The 21,668-nt window shown below is 41.3% G+C and overlaps 1 protein-coding gene and 1 pseudogene across 3 annotated transcripts in view; both read left to right on the plus strand.

Moving 5' to 3' along the window:
• Nucleotides 1-8,775, plus strand: part of Gprc6a (G protein-coupled receptor class C group 6 member A) — a 16,395-nt gene extending 7,620 nt beyond the window's left edge. The window contains exons 4-6 of one of the 3 annotated variants that reach the window (XM_031347426.1): nucleotides 276-488; nucleotides 6,814-6,937; nucleotides 7,659-8,775. In XM_031347426.1, coding sequence (XP_031203286.1) covers nucleotides 276-488; nucleotides 6,814-6,937; nucleotides 7,659-8,749 — 1,428 coding nt within the window. In that variant the 3' untranslated portion in view covers nucleotides 8,750-8,775. The remainder of the gene's footprint in view (nucleotides 1-275; nucleotides 489-6,813; nucleotides 6,938-7,658) is intronic. The other 2 variants (XM_031347428.1, XM_031347427.1) reach the window with 2 other exon arrangements.
• On the plus strand, nucleotides 4,070-5,158 carry LOC116074692 (annotated as a pseudogene).
• Nucleotides 8,776-21,668: the final 12,893 nt, after the last annotated feature.

Below are 21,668 nucleotides of genomic sequence, written 5' to 3' on the forward strand. Positions count from 1 at the left end.
AGAGGAGAGGAGAGGAGAGGAGAGGAGAGGAGAGGAGAATAGGAAAGTAGAGGCCGGCCATGAGCATGTGGAGAGATACGGGGGAAGGGGAGAGAGGACAGAGCAGGAGCAGGGAGGCAAAGCAAGAGAGAGCAAGAGAGAGAGGAGGGGGCAAGCAGCCCCTTTTATAGTGAGTCAGGCACACCTACCTGACTGTTGCCAGGAAACTGTGGGGCTAAAAGATGCATTGCAAATGCTCCTGTTCACTGTTCACCCACAATTTTTACCTTTCACAGCTACTCGCTGTGCTGAAAAACGTGACGTTCACTGATGGAAGGAATTCATTTCACTTTGATGCCCACGGGGATTTAAATACTGGTTATGATGTGGTGCTCTGGAAGGAGACCAACGGCCTCATGACTGTCACAAAGATGGCAGAATATGACCTGCAGCGTGATGTCTTCATCACCACAAACCAAGAAACAAAACGTGAATTCAGGAAACTCAAGGTGAGTTTTGTCCTTAGGCTGTTTTGCTGAACTCAGGTCAACTAGTGTATCCCCTGGGAAAGTCGCGCTCTCCAGCAGAGCCTCCGGCAATAGATCCATCCTCACTGCCCACTCTCCCACATTCCTTCTCTAAATTCTGTGCCCAGCTGCATAACACTTTGGCATAGAGCCTCTGGGGATACGAACCTTCTATAGCTCACTAGTTTTACATTGAATTTATGATCTCCAATGATCCAGTGGACCGTCAGTGTGGCTGGGCAATCAGTCAGACTATTGCCTAGCAGCGTTAAATCTCTCTTCTTGCTAGCTGGCCATTCTATAGTCTTCTCTGACTTCGTTCCATCATCTTTAGTTGATCGTACTTTCTCTTCTACAAACAGTGAAGCAATAAGAGAAAGAAGAACTGCAGTGCTTCCGATAGCAGCCCGTGCTTCCATCTGGTTCTGTGGACGGGCTGCTGTGCCCCTTCCTCGGGTTTCACTTCTACTTTACCAGTGGGCCCCAACCCCTTCCCTTGTTTAAGGCTTTGCTCTGCTGTTTCAGGATTCGCAGTCTCCTGCATCCTCCGTGATCCTCTCTTCTGTGCTGTCCACAGAGTGGTAAAAGCCTGCATTCACCGGTATTCAAACAGCAACAGTAGCATAGATTTCGCACACCCTCTTCCATTTGCTGCTACCCAAGCCGTTTCCTTCTATTCTATTTCAAGCTGCCTATAATCTATCAAAACTGTTTCTCTAGCTCACTTACACGAAATTTAAATATCATCATAATTCATTTAGCAGGCATTTATTCTTTCTTCCACACCGCAGGCCTCATTTGCTTCCTAGACTCCACACTCCCCTGATTTCCCCTGTGTCTAGCCTCCATGTCTCAGTCTCCTTTGTTGGGTCCTTATCTCTCCAATCCCTCTGAACACTGGGGTGCCTGGGCTCAGCTCTGTTCTTTTTTGTCTGTTTGGTGACCTTATCAGGCTCCTTCCTGTCTTTAAATAATGTCATTCTGTGGGAGGCTGGTAGCTTCTTGATTTTATCTTTTAACTCAAATAAGTGCCGACTGCCTCGCTGGCATCTCTACGTGGATATCTACCTGATGGTTCTCCTCACTGACCGTCTCCAAAACAAAGCTCTTGATATTCTTTCCTGCATCTCGGAAAATGGCAACTCTCCATTGTCAGTTGTCTATGGGGCACCAAAATGGGATTCTTGTTGCTGATGTGTCACACAACACATTCCTCATACCGCAGACCCACTGAAAGTTTAATTTCCAGAGTGAGTCTGAAGGATGATTACCATTTTACCCACTGGTTGTACCACTACCCCACCAGTGCAAGCTACAGCAGCTTCTCATCAAGGTCAATGTGGGCTTTGGAACTGCTCCACCTACACTCAAACCCCTTCAGTCTGTTTTTAAGACATCATCCTGGAAAACGCAGCTCTCTGCTCATAACTCTTCCAGGGCACCAAATTCCTCTCCAGGTAAAAGCTAGTGCCTCTTAAAAACTGTTCTGTCACCAACACCTTGTCTCCCTCCATCTTCCCCTTAATTTCCATTCACCTGTAATTCCACAGTCCCCACTCTCGCTCATATGTGCCTTCCTTTCTGTTAATGCAAGTGCTCTGCACCTGCTGCAATTCTATTTAAAATTGTCACACCTGAGCCAGGATGGTGGCGAGTGCCTGGAATCCCAGATTTGAGAAGCTGAGTCAGGAGAATCATGAGCCTCAGTTAACAGTGAGAATCTGCCTCAAAAAAAGAAAAAAAAAAAAACACCTATAAACTTACAATGTAGCTCGGTTGTCACATACATGTTTAGCACTGTGTTGGCTCCCCAGAAGAAATAAGAGTGAGAAAGGAAAGAAGAAGAAAGATTGGAAGAAGGAAATGAGAAAGAAGGGGAAGGGTGGGAGAGAGGAAACATTGTATCATAGAGCCATCTATTTTTGTCCACTTTCCTGTCTTTTTTTTTTTCTCCTCAGTGGGCACCATCTCCTTTTTTGTCCATTTTGCTTATTTTTATCTCATTCATTGTTAACTTGGTTAACTAGAACTGACGACCTTTGAAGGGAAGGATTCTGTGTCTCATTCTCTGCCATGGCTCCAATTTGAACCATGGTTGGCATACTTCACAATCACTCAGAAAATATTTAGTGAGTGCAAGAATGAATGCAGTAATGTTGGAAACCCAGTTTCTTCAACAACATTTCTCCTGGTAGATAGATTATGAAAGTGGGAGACAGTTTCCTTAGGAGGCAGAAATACAGCCATCCTTTGTGCCCTCAATCTTTCCTTTTCTTCTCTGTTATCACAGCTTTGTCTGTCACCCTCTGATCGAGCCCGCCTTAGACTAAGCACTGCCGCTCACACACTGGGCTTTTAAACCACACTCTGCCTCCCTTTCTCACTGAGTAAGAAGGGGAGTTCTCTTTTATTTTTGCCGGAAGCACTGTTTTTTTAGTTGTTAGGAGAATTATCTCTATTTTCCATTTGACAGGATCTGTGATCCTGTGAGGCAGTTGCGCTGAGGCAGAGGAGTGATGCTTTAGGCTCCAGAGTGAAGGTTTAGACTGCTACCAATGAGAAGACACGTCTGCCTTCATGGTGGAGAGGTTCACGCATATCTTGGCTATTGTAAAAAGCCAACAATACCTGGGATCATTTGGTCAGATTTCAAGATGTACTTGTCAAGGTACAGGCTACTTGGAGTGTCACTTGTCACTGTCCAAAACCTCAAATAACTATACATCAATTTTTATTTCAAAGTTATGCATATAGGACTCTAGAATGCATTTCCAGTCTCTTCATAAAGAGGAAGGAAAAGTAGAGTGTTCCTAAGAAGGAAGGCTGCACTTTTGTCCCTCCTAATGATACATAATTATGATCTAAATTTTCATAATGATTTAACTATTATCTATAAGCAAATATGGTACACACACACACACAAAATAGATTATTCAGCTATAGAGAAGAATGAAATCTTGTTATTTGTAAAAAGATGAGAAGAACTTTGAATATTATGTTTAAGAGAAATAAGCACAAAAAAGCAAATACCATATGTTCTGTCTCATATTTGAAACCTTAAATAGCCAAGCTGAATATAGAGGAGTTATTGTTAAAAGTTGTAGGAGAACAGGCTGGAGAGACGGCTCAGAAGTTGAAAGCACCAACTGCTCTTCCAGAGGTCCTGAGTTTAATTCCCAGTAACCACATGGTGGCTCCCAACCATCTGCAATGGGATCCGATGCCCTCTTCTGGTGTGTCTGAAGATAGTGACAGTATACACACATATGTAAAATAAGTAAATAATTCTTTTAAAAAAAGTTACAGGTGAGCAAAGGGTGTATGGAGTTGATTGGTACACATTGTGTGATATGTTAAAATACCACATTTGGTCTTTGCCTGCTTGCTCTCCTCTTAGTAGCCAGTCCATTTTTTCCACTGGTATTAGACCCTATTCCTTCAGAATTCTAGCATATACTGAAGAACGCCTGAGACTTCAAACCTTGTGGACTAAGAGGAGGAATAAATAACTTCTAGTTCTTCTTCTGTGATTATCTTTAACCTCCAAACTCCCTCCAGCAGAAATGTCAGGAGATATGGAAGTCAATAGCTGGGGCTCCTCATCTATCAGGGTTCAGAAATTCTGCTATTAGTGGACCATTAGCAACTTTTCATTTTGCATGAGAATTCGGAGAAAAATTCAAAGCCCAGTGTTCTCATTAGGGGACAAGGATGAAGTGGCCTGGTGTTTGAGAATATACACTAATGGGGTTGATGAAGAAAGCAAAGATTACCTGTCAGTTTACCTGGTGTTGCTCAGCTGTCCAGAGAGCCCAGTTTGGGCAAAGTTTGAGTTCTGGATCATAAATTCCCACGGAAAGAAATATCAAAGTATGAAGAGCAAGAATGTCATTAGCTTTCTGTCAAACCAAGAGTGGGGATTCAGAAAGTTCATCCCTCGAGATTTCCTCCTCTCCTATCAGCAGTGGCTTCGTCCTGAAGACCAGCTCACCCTCTGCTGCAAGGTGAACATAATAGGAGCTGCCTTTAGCATGTCTGGACAGACCATGATACCTGTAGTCAAGGAACTTAGGCACATATTGACAGATGACCTAGGGAAGCTATAGGAGAATTCCCTCTTCACAGACTGCTCCCTGTTGGTAGCTGGCCATGAATTCAGGGCTCACAAGGCCATCCTAGCAGCTCGCTCTCCAGTTTTCAGAGCCATGTTTCAACATGAAATGAAGGAGAGCCTAACAAACCGCATTGAGATCCATGATCTGGATCCCCAAGTCTTCAAGGAGATGATGGGCTTCATTTACATGGAGAAGGCACCACACCTCCACAACCACTCCATGGCTACTGGTGTGCTAGGAGCTGCTCACAAGTATGTCCTTGAGGACTTGAAGGTCTTGTGTGAGGAGGCCCTCTGCAGGAACCTCTCTGGAGAATGCTGCACACACTCTCATCCTGGCTGACCTCCACGGCATAGAGCAGCTGAAGACCCAGGCCCTGGATTTTATTACAGTTCATGCTTCTAAGGTCTGTGAGACCTCAGGGTGGAAGTCACTGTTGGAGTCACATCCCTACTTAGTGATTGAAGCCTTCCACTCCCTTCGGAAGCATAGAGTGTGTTCTTGGATCCCTCACTCAGATTCCTAAAGAGATTTTAGGAGCTAGATAGATATAACCAACACCTGTCTTCCAATATCATCAACCAATGACGTCTGGTTAGAGTACAGTATTGCTGGGACATTTACTGTGAATCTGGGAAAAGGGAGCATGTAGGCTCAGGATTTAAAACAGCTGTCATATGTTAAAATGGCAGGTGTGGGAAGGGCAGCAAAGAAGCCTGGGACACTCTACCTGACATCTACCCTGTTGATGTTCTTGTTTGGTTTTTGTCTGATGACTTCAAAACTGGGATTCAGTTTAGGTGCTGCCCCTAGGCACAGCGCAACAGAGCTTCTACGGAGAAGCCTATATGCATTGGATAAAACAGAACAGGTGACCAGGGCCGAGAGCAAAGGAGAAATCAAACATGAATTTTTACTCATCAGAGAAGGAAATGACAATAGAGACTTCTTTTTTTCTTTTTTAAGCGTGAGTTTGTAGGAACTCAGCTGCAAAAGAAATACTGCTTTCTCAGAACTCTAGTTCAGTTTCCAGCACACACAGGACAGTTTTCAACCACCTGTAACTGGTGATCCAGAGGATCTGAGGCCCTCCATTTCTCCATTTCTCCATTTCTACAAACAGCTCGGTAGACAAAACCTTACCCTAATAAAATATAATATCAATAAAAAAAATAAAAAAAATAAAAAAAATAAAAAAATACCACATTTAATGCTATCAAAAATAAAATATTTTTTAAAATATTATTTATATATTTTGGATTTTTGAAAATACATTCTAATAATTTTAAATTCTAAATATCTCATTGCTTTGTTTTTCAAAGGTATCCATTCTTAAGAACTTTCTTCTAAAAGTATAAAAGTCTATGGGCTAGAGAGATGACTCAGTGACTTAACTGCTTTTCCAGAGGACTGAGTTTATTTCCTAGAACCTACCTTGGTGACTCACAGCTACATGTAACTCCAGCTCCAAGGAGTGCAACACCCTCTTATGGCACACACATGGCGTGGGGTGGGGAGGGAGAGAGACAGAGAGAGAGGAAGAGACAGAGAGACAGAGAGAGAGAGGGAGAGAGAGAGACAGAGAGAAAGAGAAAGAAAGAGACTCATACACAGAGAGACAAACACAGGGACTCATACACAGACACACAGACAGAGTTTTAAGCACTAAAATTTTTAAATTAAAAAAAAAATACAAAAGTCCTATTTTTCTTGCAGAATTTCAGCCTGGAATCAGAAATTCCCAGACACTCACTTTGTTTTCCAGCATTAGACATATGTGCTTTCCCTCTGCTGGAAGCTCTTTGAAAGAGCTAGTTTCCATGACTCGCCTATAGAAGCAGTAAATGTTACCAGGCATGGTAGTGAATGCTTTAATCCTAGGATTCTGGAGGCAGAGGCTGGTGAATCTCTGTGAGTTCAAGGCTAGCCTGTTCTATATAATGAAGTCTATACCAGCCATAGCTACATTGTGAGATCCTGTCAAAAAGAGAGAGAAAGAGAGAGAGAGAAGAAAAAGAAGTTTAAGTAGTTTTCATCATCCAAAATATTTTGCATATTTTAAGCTCCTGCTTCTTAAGACGGCCCCAAAACTTTAATACTATGAAAAAGATGAAAAAAAAATGCTACTTAGTGAAGAATGGTTAGAATAATTCTCTTTTTAAATTATTTGGATTTCTTTTCTTTAACTGTAGCAAATTCTATCTAAATGCTCCAAGGAATGCAGTCCTGGTCAGATGAAGAAAGCCACAGGAAGTCAACACAACTGTTGCTATGAATGCGTGAGCTGCCCTGAAAACCACTACAGTAACGAAACAGGTAACACGGCAGTCTCCACCACGCCCACAATGCTAGCTCTAAATTATTTCTCTTCTGTCTATTAATCCAGGTTTTAACTCTTGTTTTATAGATTTCTTTCTCTTCCATTCTGGGTATCAAATCTTGGGCCTTGGGTGTACTAGGCCAATGCTTTCTCACTTAGCTACAGCCCTAGCCCCTTTAGAGCACACTGTTCTATCACTGAGCTACACCCACCACCCCTATGCTTGGTTTTGTCCTTGAGAGACCGATTCAGGTATAGTCTTACACAGTAGAGTTGGACAGGATTACAAGAATCATCGCCATAGAGGGAGGAGATGGTCTTGAGCTATGTGTAGTTCCAAAACTACGTTTAGGAACAAGGTCCCCAAATGGATGCCAGTGATAGCAAGTTCCTGAGAGACTGGTGTCTCTCTGGAGTAGACATATTTCCTGAAGAACCTTGCTCCAACTACCCTTCTGACTTCCTCGATTACGCTTCCTTCCCGTGTTGCTCATCTCTTCCATTTTCCTTCCTCTCCCACTTTATCTGGGTTCTGTGTAGGTTTAATAATAATAACTAATTATAAGTAACTAATTATATATAGAGAGAGAGATACATAATATATATAATTATAAGTAACTAAATATGACTTTCCCTGAACTTGCTTTTTTATCCAGTATTGAAGACAACCGCCTAGTTTAAATGGTTAGAATGTAACTGATCTCTTTGCCTTCTTAGATATGGATCACTGCCTTTTATGCAACAATGAAACTCACTGGGCCCCAGTAAGGAGCAGTATGTGCTTCGAAAAGGAAGTGGAGTATCTCGACTGGGATGATTTCTTGGCTCTCCTCCTCATTGCCCTCTCCCTACTTGGAATCGCCTTCGTTCTGGCCATTGGCATAATATTCACAAGAAATGGGAAGACACCTGTCGTGAAGTCATTCGGGGGATTAGTGGTCTGCTACGTGATGCTTGTCTGTCATGCCCTTAACTTTGCCAGCACGGGCTTTTTTATCGGAGAACCACAAGACTTCGCGTGCAAGACCAGGCAGACCCTGTTTGGTGTGACCTTTACTCTCTGTGTCTCCTGTATTTTGACGAAGTCCCTGAAAATTTTGCTAGCTTTCAGCTTCGACCCCAAGCTGACAACATTCCTGAAGTGCCTCTACAGGCCTGTCCCCATTGTTCTTACCTGCACGGGCATTCAAGTGGTCATTTGCACTCTTTGGCTGGTCCTGGCAGCACCTACGGTGGAAGAGAATATCTCCTTGCCTAGAGTCATTATCCTGGAATGTGAGGAGGGATCAGCCCTGGCATTTGGCACCATGCTGGGCTACATCACAATTCTGGCCTTCATTTGCTTTGTATTTGCCTTCAAGGGGAGGAAGCTTCCTGAGAATTACAACGAAGCTAAGTTCCTGACCTTTGGGATGCTGATTTACTTCATAGCGTGGATCACCTTCATCCCGGTCTATACAACCACCTTCGGCAAGTATTTGCCCGCTGTGGAGATTATAGTCATTCTTATATCCAATTATGGGATTCTCTGCTGTACATTCTTCCCCAAGTGTTACGTTATTCTTTACAAGCAGAAGACTAACACTAAATCGGCCTTCCTCCAGATGGTTTACAATTACTCTGCTCGCAGTGTGGACAGCCTTACCTTGAGCCGTGTTTCCCTGGGCTCCACCAGCCATGATACTGCAACAACCAATCCGAGCCCAATCCGCAGTCATCTTCCTGCACCAGGGCTTGCTCACACAGGCACGAAAAAGACGGTAAAAGTGTCTAAAACCTTGCCTCAGAAAAGAAGTTCAAGTATATGATTGAGTTCTTAGGAGATGCAGTGATCTATATCTAAGAAGGCAATGAGATATTTCTAGTGTTTGCTGCAAATCCTGTATTTACTTTCCCAGCAAATACATCTTGTGCTTTTGTTGTTGTTTGGTTGGTTTGGTTTGGGTTTTTTTGTTTTTTGTTTATTTTTGGTTTTTGGGATTTTTTTAAATGCCATTTGCTTGAACACTGTTTAACTCGCTCTGTTTAACCATCTGCTAATAAAAAATAGTTTCAGTATTATTCTTCCTTCATTTTCTTTTTTTTTTAAGATTTATTTATTTCATTTATATGAGTACACTGTCACTGTCTTCAGATGCCAGAAGAGGGCATCAGATCCCATTACAGATGGTTGTGAGCTACCATGAGGTTGCTGGGAATTGAACTCAGGACCTCTGGAAGAGCAAGTAGCCAGTGCTCTTAGCTGCTGAGTCATCTCTCCAGCCCCCTCTCCCTTCATTTTCTATTACTTCTTTCAGCCTTTTTCTTGACCAGCCTTCTTCATAGGCAATTCAAAGTTAATGCATAACACATCTCAGTTTTTCATCTCATACCTCTCTGTATGGACCCCACTTATTTCTCAACCGTTGTATTTGTCTACTGCAGTTGAACAAGCTTTGAGCAGTTACTGTGAATCAGGTACTATATTAACGAAAAGGTACAATTGGGCACAAGGGATCATTTCTCGTCTCAATGAGCTCAAAAGGGGTTTCTCTGTATAACTTCTGTTGTCCTGGAACTCATTCTGTAGACCAGGCTGGCCTCGAACTCAGAAATCTGCCTGCCTCTGCCTCTCAAACGCTGGGATTAAAGGCGTGCGCCACTACCTCCCGGCACACTCAGATATTTTCAATCACTGTAAAGATCATCCACTTGTAATGTGTACAAGAGAACTATGACAGTCCAGAGTAATTTCAGTCATCCACCAAGGGAGGTGAAGACTGGGTTTACAAAGCTAAGTAAGGGACTTGATAACATCTAATGCTCTAAAATATGAGTAGGAGTTAGTTAGTTAATCAAAGAGTGAACAAAAGGGGAAAACAGGAATTGCAATAGAAAGAAAGCAAGATCACAAGTACAGGGACTACAGAGACACCCTCTCCTGCTTGTCAGTCAGGTCTGGGCTGGGGCTCCAGAATGACAGCCTGGGACTCTTTTTTTTTTTTTTTTTGAAAATTTTTTATTAGATATTTTCTTTATTTACATGTCATATGATATCTCCTTTCCCAGTTTCCCCTCTGGAAAAAAAAAAACAAACCTGTTCCTTCCCCCCCTCCCCCTGCTCACCAACCCACCCTCTCCTGCTCCTTGGCCTTGGCATTCCCCTACACTGGGGCATAGTACCTTCACAGAACCAAGGGCCTCTCCTCCCCTTAATGACCAAATAGGCCATCCTCTGCTATACACATGCTGCTGGAGCCATGAGTCCCACCATGTGTACTCTTTTGTTCGTGGTTTAGTCCCTGGGAGTTCTGAGGATACTCGTTAGTTCATATTTGCCAGCAAGTGCTGGCTGACAGGAGCCTGATATAGCTGTCTCTGGAGAGGCTCTGACAGTACCTGATGAATACAGAAGTAGAGGCTCACAGCCATCCATTGGACTGAGCACAGAGTCCCCAATGAAGGAGCTAGAGAAAGGACGCAAGGAGCTGAAGGGTTCGAAGCCCCTTAGGATGAACAACAGTATGAACTAACTAGTACCCTCAGAGCCTGGGTCTCTTTGCCAAACTGAGTCCATCTTTTATCTTGCTGGTAGTAGTGGCTCTCACAGTGTCTGGCTGAGTGATCATTGGCTCAAAATTCTTCATTAGAAAGATATTTCAGATACTAAGTGAAAGATAATCTCATTGAGAACAATCAGGCTCAGTACCAGAAACTGGGTAGGAGGCTACCATAGCAGGGCTGCCTCTATGTAAATGCTGGGGGCTGTGCAGCTGTAAAAGCATCTCTGGCAGAAAGACCTAATTGAGGACTGCCTGTGACACCAGCATTTCTGCAGGAGGACCTAATTGAGGACTGCCTGAGAGAGCAAGGATTGCTGGTACAAATAATGCCAGTCAATCAGGAACTGCTGTTTAGAAGAGATGCTTCCTTGGAACCAATGGGGGTGTGGGTGGAAGGTATTAAAGGCTCTTGCAACAGTGCTCAGATGAGCTTGCTGCAGCCTTCTTATTGGCTCCCAAAGTCTGGAGCCTGTGTGGTTAACTCGGCCCCACCCCCAAGAACAGGAAGGATCGGACTGAGAGCTGTCCGGAGCACAGACAACTGGCTAGGTGTAAATTCTCAAACTGGAAAGGAAGTGGCCATTTATTTCAAACCATTGGTGAAGGATGAGTTATAAGGTTCTTAATTTCATTTATTGGAAGATGATATGAGCTACAAGAGGAAGTATGGGAAGGAAAATGCTGAACTTGAGGTGGCAGAAACAATTTAAAAATAGTATCAAGCATTGCACAGATGTAAGACTTTGAGCTTGGTGGACAATAGTCAACGCTGGTAGTAAGGATTTGGATGCTACATTTGTACTAATTTTATCTTTTAAAGAGCAGATTAAACAGGGCTGAAGAGTTGACTCAGGGGTTCAGAGCCCCTTTTGCACTACCAGAAGACTTGGATTTGATTGCCAGTACCCACATCATGGCTCCCAAACACCTGTAACTCTAGCCCTGGGGATCCAATACCCTCTTCTAACATCTGAAGACACTGGGCAAGAACATGACATGCCTATCTGTAGGTAGGCAAAACACCCATACACAAATAAATAAATAAATATTAATAAATAAATAAATCCAAAAAAATGTTTAACCAGATAAACAGATATGAGACCTGGCCTTAAAGAAAACAAAACAGAGCTGAAGAGATGACTCAGTAGTTAGGAACTTGTTGCTCTTGCAAAGGACCAGAATTCAGTGTCCAACTCCCACAGTGGGCAATGCTACCAAATATAATTCTGAGAGGGGAGGTACCTTTGGTGGGCCCAGGCAAAATTATGCCATGGTATAAAAGAGGTTTATTGGAGGAGGGGCGAGAAGGGAGGACCTGGGGAAGTGATAGAGATAGAAAACTGGACATGTAGACAGGGAGCATTGAGAGAGCCATGAGGGCAGAGAGAGGGGAAAGAGGAGGAGAGTGAGGGGACACAAACAGAGAACAGACAAGAGCTGGAGCGGCTAGAGATCCTTTTTATCCTCAGCACACACCTGGCTCACCTGGTGACAGTGGGAGCAGCTGATGACATAAGCAGGTGCTAGGTTCCTAAGAGCAGGCCAATGGAACTTTCTTATCACCTGTCAGTCATAATGGCACATGCCTTTCACCCCAGTACCCAGTAGAGAGGCAGGTAGATATACGTGAGTTTGAGGCCAAACAGGTCTACATAGTGAATTTCAGGCCATCTAGGACTGTAGAGTGTGACCTAGTATCAACCCCCCCAACACACACACACACACGGAGGTGGGGCACACCTCATACACAGACTCACACCACCCTGGTGTACAAAGTGTCTGCTGTCATCACTTCCTTAATCAAATCCTTCTTTCATAAATTGTTGCAGCAACCACTGATTTGGCTCTGATCTCAGATATTTTACTGTTAGCACAGAACACTAGTTCTATTTCCATGGGAGCGTTTCATGTTCCTCAAAGTATTCCAAAGCTTGCGATAAGTCAAAGAACCTTATCCTGATGTCTAGGGTCTCCAAGTTCAGCACAAGCTTCTGCTCCTTGGTTCTAGATGCCGTAATCTTAGAAGAAAAACCATGTCAGTGACAGCCCCCACGATGCCGCTTCATGCCTCAAAGCCTGGGATCCTGTCTGACTTCTGTCTTCTTTACCTGTGACTCTCTGAGATATAGCTTAAATCCCACCAGAAAGAATGAAACTATTTCCTTTTCTAACAAATCCGCCTTTGTTGTAGCCTTTACTATGCATCATTGCATTTACTTGGGTTGTCTTAATTTATTCGGTGAGTGCCTGCTGAGTGCCTGTACATACCAAACGTAAATGAAACATAAGAGATGCAAAAAGTACTAAGTAAATGAAGGGCTCTGTGTTTTCAGAAGTTTACATTCCGGAATTTTCATTACTTTGTAGGGAGGGAAGGTCTGGGATCCTGGTGGTCCCTTCAATGCCATGATGTGCATCAGCATTTCCAAGACCCCAGTGTCACCCCTTAGAACTTCATGTCTCAGCTGCTGGAAGATCCTGCTCAGGATTCCTGCCTAACACACAAAATGTATCATGTCAATCAGTCATTCTCAAGTAGTTCTGATAGTAACACTCTCCTACTAAGGAAAATTTTATAACCTCTGATTACATTCACAAATAAATTTTACTTCCTTTCTAAGCGATAGATTTTTTTTTTGATAAAATAAGTGATAATGTCTGGATCTAGTTTATTACACATCCTGAATACACTCATGTACAACATGGTGATGCTGGACTGGAGAGATTTCTCAGTGGTTAGGAGTACTGGCTGGTCTTCCAAAGGAGGGGCCCAGTTCCTAGCATCTACATGTTGGCACACAATGGTCTGTAACTCTAGTTTTAAGGGGACCTGATATAACTCTAGTCTCTTCAGACACTAGACATGCAAATGGTGCACCAACATACATGCAGACAGAATACCAATTGGTATCTATAATAAGAATTTTAAAGACCAATATGGTGATGCTGTCTTGTAACACTGTTAACAGAGTAATGCATCTTGATGCACAGAAAAACACTAAGAAATGACTATCCTGTCTGTGGCTTCACTGGCTGACTCTTCTGACAGGAAAACAGTTTTTCCTGTTGATAGGGACAAAGCTGCAAGACTGCTTCCAGATTCCTGAATTGGTCACGCAAAATTCCCAGCAGTGGGGCACCCACAGAACAACAAAAGAAATATTGTTCTATGTACTCTGTGAAACTTACTCCATGTACAGAGCTCCCAGACTTTATTCCAGTAGAGTAAGGAATGAAGTTCCAAATTATTTGAAGAGCTGAAATCACAGACTTGTCACTATGTGAAGTAAACAAGTAAGACAATGACTACTTTGCTTTATAATTTTCTTTTAACTATTGAAGCTTTTAGAGTCAAGTGGGTATACAGTAAATAAGCCTTTTAATTTCCCTTTGAAATAGAGAATTTATTCACTTTTTATTATAAAGGTAATACCAAAAGGTGTTTTTAAAATGAAAATTAAACCAAGAAAAATTCACAAAAACATGCCCAGAATTCCAACTAGCCAGCAGTTCAACAGGTCTTTACAGATCATCCTGGTAAAGCCAAAATCATTATGTAAATGAATATTTTGCCTTTAGTCAAAGTTAACTGGTTTGGAATTCAGTGCACTTAGAATCCAGTGTCAGATGTGTTCATGCTAGAACCTAGAACTTAGGACTCTGAAGAACAAATAAGATGTGTAAGTACACAGCACACTGCCTGGCACAAGGTAAATAGTCAATTAATAGCTATCTGTTAGGGTATACACACACACACACACACACACACACACACACACACACACACACACACATATCTGAGGGTTCCCTCACCCTGAGTAGGTAAACATTTACCTTTAACACTTTACTGCACATTAAACGATGAAGAATAGAATATAGCAGCCCTAGATTTAATTTGTCACAAAATTGCTTCCAATACTGTCCCATGTATTGTGTGGCCCTGCTCTTCCTTGTTCACTTCCACTAAGTTGAGTCTGGCTTGCTGCCCTTCAATAAACTCTAGAGTAGTGGTTCTAAAAAAAAAATCCAGTGTCAGAATAATTCATATATTTATCCTCTTATCTATAGGGACATAGATAGCAAAATATTTTATTACTAACATAGGGTGGGGTATAATCCACATTACATACATAGTTTTTATTGTTAGGAAATCACAAATCAGTTCAGGTTTGATAAGGCTCTCAGGAACAAAGTTCAGTGTAATTAAAATCTCAAACTGCAGAGTTACTCAATGACATCTTTTTAAACTTCTCTTACACTACAGTATCCTCATAGGAATTCCAAACACTTAGGTCAAAAAGCAGTTGCTTACACAGTGCTCAAAGTACCAGAAAAAGTAAAATAGTGACTAAAAATATAAGAAGCTCCCATCATGAAAGGATTTATTGCAGTTTACACTTCCAGGTTCACTATACAAAGAAGTTCTGGGGCAGAAATACTAAAGCAGAAACTTAAGCAGAAACCGTTGGTAGTGAAAGACCCTGGAGCTCGGGAGTCCCTCACTCAAATCTCGGGATGACACGACCACCCAATAACTCACGAGAGACCGATCTTGCTGCAAGCGCACGAGGTTTATTGGGGATAAGCCAGATCTGGGGTCGAACACATAGCCTGGCAGGCCAGAGGGGTTCGACCACAAGGACGAGGAGTAAGGGGTATTTAAAAAGAAAAACCACAAACTAGGGGGGTGAAGGGGTTACCAAGGAAACATAACAAGAGAACAGTGGAAAATTCTAAAGAGACCCAGCCCCTATTTGAGTCAGGGTCATCAGGAAAATGTCCTACACACTCATTATGCACAAGAATGTGGTCTGGTCAATGTTTATTCACTTTCTGGCTGACCGTTCCCTAGAATCACCCAGATGGCTCATATCCTGCCTATTTTTTTACTTTTTTATTTTTATTTTTTATTTTTTATTTTTGGTTTTTCGAGACAGGGTTTCTCTGTATAGCCCTGGCTGTCCTGGAACTCACTCTGTAGACCAGGCTGGCCTCGAACTCAGAAATCCACCTGCTTCTGCCTCCCAAGTGCTGGGATTAAAGGCATGTGCCACCACCACCGACTATATCCTGCCTCTTGTTCTTGTACCTAACTAGGGGGACCCTTTTTGGCCAACAGGTTTCTGAAACTGGCTAGTCTACATTTTTGGCTCGTTACAGAGACCTATGTCCTTTAAGTAAAGGTTATACAGTATACATACATTTCTACTAATACATTTCCCTTTTCATTAGCATGCTTTTTCTCAAATTTCTAAATCTTCCAGTCTTTTATTAGCTTATTGAATTGCTCCCAGGTTGGTACTCAACTGGTTGTTTCTATTTCATCCCAGGACAGCCTGGTGCCAGCCACAATGGGCTAAGTGCTCTCTTGCCTCCCTCCCCACATCAATCATCAACCAAAACAATCTCTCATAGACATGTCCACAGATCAATCTGATCATGGCAATCCCTCAGTTGAGATTCCTTCCTTCCTGCTGTGAGGGCCTGTAGCCAAAGACGGGTTACTGGATCTATGGCTTTCACTAACTTCTTGTGCCAAGAAGTTGTGTTTATTAAAAATGGACACTAAAAAGCCCAGTTTGTACAAATACACACAAACTAGCTGCATGTGATATCTGAGACGGGTAAGGGAAAGACCAGTAGATCTACACCTAAGACAGGCGGGGCCACCAAGCCACCATAATTCCCAAGCAGGGCTATGGTGCATAAATATATCTTATGCCCCAGTCCAGCTAATTTTTAATAAATAAGGAGGAATTGTAACCTCCTCTCAGCCAAAAGCCGAATTTGCCTTGCCACAAGTAGCTTGCCCACCTAGGGTGAGACAAACAAAGCTCTTTTGGTCTGTTGCTTCAATTATCTCTCTTGAAGTTCCTGCTAGGAGCCACCACCTGCTGAGCTGTTGAGTGTTCCTGCCTGTCGTGTTTCTGCTAGCCACAAGTGCTAATAGCCCAAGGAAGATTCTGGCACTGAGAGAGTTGCTTTCATTTTCTGAAATGTATTTATATATCTGATGTTCCTAAGTAAAGCTGGACCTTGATCAGAATTTCGACTTGGTCTCATCATTCCTCTTGCAGCCCGAATCCCCCTTATTTTTTTCCAGGCTCCCACCTCTCCTTCAGGAAACCTGGTTTGAGTGGCTGCAGGCAACTACACCTTCCAAGTGACTCTAGGTTGTGACAAGTTGACAAAAACTCTAGGTTGTGACAAGTTGACAAAAATAAAATGTAACCAGGACAGGAAGGCCCTGCTTGACTATACTGCAACAGTGATCATGATGCAAGCTGCACTCAAGCACAGCAAGCTGATGCATAGCAAATGTTAATATTCCTAGTCCCCGCCCCACCTCTAGTCCGCAGCTGCATTCAGGAATGACTTTCAAAGCTGCCAGACGTAAAGTAAAATGTGACTTACAGAAATAAAAGCTACATTTCTATTCAACTCATTCATTTCACTTCTTTTGTCTGATTTTTGCTTGCTTTGTTCTAGATTATTTTTATTTCTGAAAATTAATAAGATGGATTCTGATCATGCCTTAACTTTCCCATCTCCTCCCAGAACCTCCCCACCCATTCAATTCATACCTACTTTCTCTCTTTAGAAAACAAACATGAAAACTTTAAAAGACAAGCAAACACAAATTTTCTTTAAAAAATGCATAAGGCATAAACAAACACACACAGAGGCAACACATGCATTCACATACACATACATATATGTGCACAAATTTATTAAAACAGAAAATCAGAAAACATAAAAAATGTTTAAAAAAAAAAAGCAATATAAGGAAAAAAGCCTACAAAACAACCATTGAGCTTACCTTGTGTGGGCCATCTACTGGTGGGCATAGGACCTACCCTCACATGTAGTTTATATACCCAGTGAATAGCCTTTGGAGAAAACTGACTTTTCATTTGCAAGTGGTTGTCAATTGGAGATAGCTTCTTGGTTAGGGATAAGTGTCAATGTCCAATTCCCCCTCTCAGCTCTGGGATGCCTTCTGGCTTGAACCTGTGGAAGTCTTTTGTGCATGCTGCCACAGTCTCTATAATTGCATTAGTCCTGCTCTGTCTAGAAGACACAGTTTTCTTGGTCCATCCATTGTTTTTCTGGCTCTTACTCTCATTCTGCCTCCTATTATGCATATCTCCCCAAGTCCTGGGTCAGTGGATGGAGCTTAATGAAGAAATCTCTTTTAGGATTGAGTGTTCTAAAGTCCCTTGGTCTTTGCAGATTGTCTAGTTGTGGGTCTCTGTATTAGTTCCCATCTATTGCAAGAGGAAACTTTTCTGATTATAGCTGAGTGGGACACTGATCTATGGACATAGCACAATGTTATAAGGAATCATTTTATTTGTGTGTTCTTTAGCAGGACAATAGTATTTTGTTTTCTGCTAGGCCCATGACCTATCTAATTTCAAGTTCTTGGCCATTAGAATAGTGTCAAACATGGACTGCATCTCATGAAGTGAGCCTTAAATCCAATCAGAGAGTGTTTGATTACTCCCTCAGTGTTTGTGCCACTACTACAACCATTTACCAGGTAGGCAGGTCACCCTTATAGATCACAGGGTTTATAGCTGTGTTGTTGGTTTCCTTTCTTTTCTGATAGAATATAGAGTACCCTCCAGTACTAGGAATACTAGTTAGTAGGGATAAAAAAAACTCTAGTTCAACTTTTTCATGTTCAATGAGATATGTAAGTCTTGTCTTCAGGAATAGAAACTTATAATCATTGGTTTGTGAATAGCAATTCATAACCCAAGTTGTTTGGGTGTTTCCATAGGGATCTTTTGGCCAACAACTCAATTAGATGTAACCCATTCTTGACACTGGAAGTTTTACTTGTTGACAAAAGATGTCTTGTTGGAATGTTGCCCACTCCCCTGCAATTTCTCTTTAGATTTCCAAACAAATTCCTACAGTAGTAGGTTTCAAGATGACACCTCAAATGATACTCAGTGCTAGTTTTCCCTCCTCATTTTCTTTTTCTTTCTCTCCCTCCCCTGTATAACCCATCTGTTCCAGTCTGTTCCTGATTCTCTATAAGTGTCTGTTCTAGTTCTTTCTTGAGAGATCCCCCATTTCCCCTAGTCCTTTATACTATACCTGGTTATACAGTTTGTAGCACGGCTATTGAAAATTTAAAAACTAACATTCACATGTGAAAGAATATGTATCATATTTGTCTTTGGTGAGTCTGGGTGACCTCACTCAGGATGATTTTTTTTTCTACCTCTATCCATTTATATGTGTATTTTATGATTTTGATTTTTTAATAGCAAGGTAATATGTCACTGTATAAATGTACCATATTTTCATTATTTATCTACTGACGGGTATAGGAAATGTATCCAATTTCTGGCTACTAGAATAGGGCATCAATAAATTAAAAAATGAATGATCAAGGGTCTCTATAGTATGGTAGAGTCCTTTAGTATTTGCCCAATAATGAAACAGCTGGTATATCTATTCCTAGCTTTCTAAGGAACCATCACACTGATTTCCATAGTCACTGGAAATGGATAAGTGTTTTCCTTCCTCTACAACCTTACTAGCATGAATTGCCATTTATTTTATTGATCTTGGACATTTTGACTGCTACAAGATGAGACCTCAAAGTAGTTCTGATTTGAATGTTTCTGATGACTAAGGATATTGAACATTTCTTTGTTTTTTCAGACATTTGTGTTTTATCTTCTAAGAACTATCTGTAAACAGAGTTCTGTTCCCCATTTTTAGTTGGGTTATTTCTTTTCTTAGTGTACAATTTTTAAAGATCTTTATATATTTTATATATTAACCCTCTATTAGGTATGTAATTGGTAAAGATCTTTTCCCATTTTGCAGGTTGCCACTTTGTCCAAATGATAGTGTCCTTTGTCATGCACAGCTTTTCAGTTCTGTGAGGTCTCATTTATTATTTGTTAATCTTAGTGCCTGGACTATTGGTGCTCTATTCAGAAAAATCTTTTCTTGTGCCAATGAAGTCAAGGCTGGTCCTTACTTACTCTTCTATCAGGTTCAGGGTATCTGTCATTATGGTGAGGTCTTTCAATCATTTGGAGTTGAGTTGTGTGCAAGGTGACAAATATGCACTATTGTCATATTTAGGATAGATAGATAGATAGATAGATAGATAGATAGATAGATAGATAGATACATGATAAATACATAGATGATACATGATAGATGATAGTTAGATGATGATAGATGATAGATAGATGATAAATGGATGGTTGGATGGATGGATGGATGGATGGGTAGGTAGATGGATGGAAAGATAGATGGATTAGCAGACAGATGGTAGATGGATAGATAGATGGATGATAGGTAGGTAGATAGATAGATGACAGATAGATGATGATAGATCATGATAGATGATAAATGGATGGTTGGGTGGATGGATGGATGGGCAGATAGATTGGCAGATGATAGGTGGATAGATAGATGGATGGATAGATAGACAGACTGATTGATTGATTGACAGATAGAGAACTATTTGAAAACCATGATTCATCTGTGGCTAACGTTAATTGTTTTCACCTCTCCCACCTTGGAATTTGCAGAGTCTGAGGCTAGAGTCAGTACTGAAGCTCTTGTGTTGTATAGGATTAATTCCACTTTCCAATTTGGAACATGAGCCCTCAGATGGAATTTATGCTAAATTTGCCTGAGTCTAAATTTTATAGCTCCAGATCCATCATGAGGACTTCAGGACAGGGGTAGTCCAACATCTGATTTCATGCCCTGTATTTCTGGCAATTATTAGGCGCCAAATTACTGTTTCTGACTTCACACCAAAACACATCTATTCTGTTATAAATCAGTTATTATCTTGCTTACATTTCTCTTCCTTTATACCTCCAGTGAAATGCAGCATCCAGTACACAATCATAACGTTTCCTTTCATGGGAAAGTGTTATACTATGTTGGTTAAATTAACAATGTGTTTGATCATTACAAGAAAAATACATATAGTAGTGTTTATCTGATATTATGGAGAATGTGGTAACCTGAGAGAATTATCCCCAATATTTTCATCCAGAGTGAACTTAAAGACTGGATCTTTGCTTTTTAATTGTGCTGCTTGTGAAGAACGCAGACAATGTGGAAATTTCTTTGTTTTTATTTCTTTTAAGTCATTAGCTAAAAGAAGCCTAAGTTTTAGAATTCAGCTCCTGCTTCTGTGAATGCCAGATCTTTCTTTTTTTTTCAAGCAGTATTGCAAAATTAAAAACACACAAACATACACACACACAAACACACACACACAGAGAAACACATAGAAAAACATACACAAAATCTCTCTCACACACACACACACACATAGAAACACATACACATACACAAAATCACACACCCAAGCACAGCCACACACCCATACAAACGCACATAAACACACAATTACAAACACACACATACTCATGCACATACACACACACAAGTACAGACACACACACTCACAAACACACAAATACACACACTCACACACATCACTTGCCATCTACTTCTCAAGTATGTCAAGAAAGTAAGAAAACTGTTATGAGACACTGGAACATTCTTTTCCTGTTTTCCTATAAAATAAAATGAGCTGTGCTTGGAGGTAATATGATTGGACCAGTGTCTGAATCACTGAGAACAGGTTTTTGTCAGGTCCCAATTCCATGTTTATAATAAATATCTGGGAAGAGAAGGAAGAAAACTCTAACCTATTGTCAGCAGGTCTTGGGAGGCTGAATTGCTACATATTAACACAATTTATATAAAATATACATTTGGAAGTCACAAAGAGTCTTCTACTTCCTCATGGTTAAATTGTTCTCTAAAATCATATATTCAGAATCAGAATACTCAGATATCAGAATTTGGGTAAGAAAAGTGAAAGGGAAGGGTTGGTTGCTGGTCTGATTTTCTCTCACTGATATCCTGGAGATATCAGAAGGAAAATGTGTCCATTGTTAGCTTAAAAAGAAGCAAAAGAAAAGAAGGAACGAAGGAAAAGAGGAAAGAAGGAAGGAAGAAAGGAGGGAAGGAAAGAAAGAAACAGAAAAAGAAATAATGAAAAAAAGAAAGAATGAAAAGAAGAAAGAAAGAAAGGAAGGAAGGAAGGAAGGAAGGAAGGAAGGAAGGAAGGAAGGAAAGAAGGAAGAAAGAAAGCTGCAGGCTGAAAAAACTACTTGTC

This window comes from Mastomys coucha, unplaced genomic scaffold (assembly GCF_008632895.1).
Source record: "Mastomys coucha isolate ucsf_1 unplaced genomic scaffold, UCSF_Mcou_1 pScaffold3, whole genome shotgun sequence".
NCBI classification, from domain to species: Eukaryota; Metazoa; Chordata; class Mammalia; order Rodentia; family Muridae; genus Mastomys; species Mastomys coucha.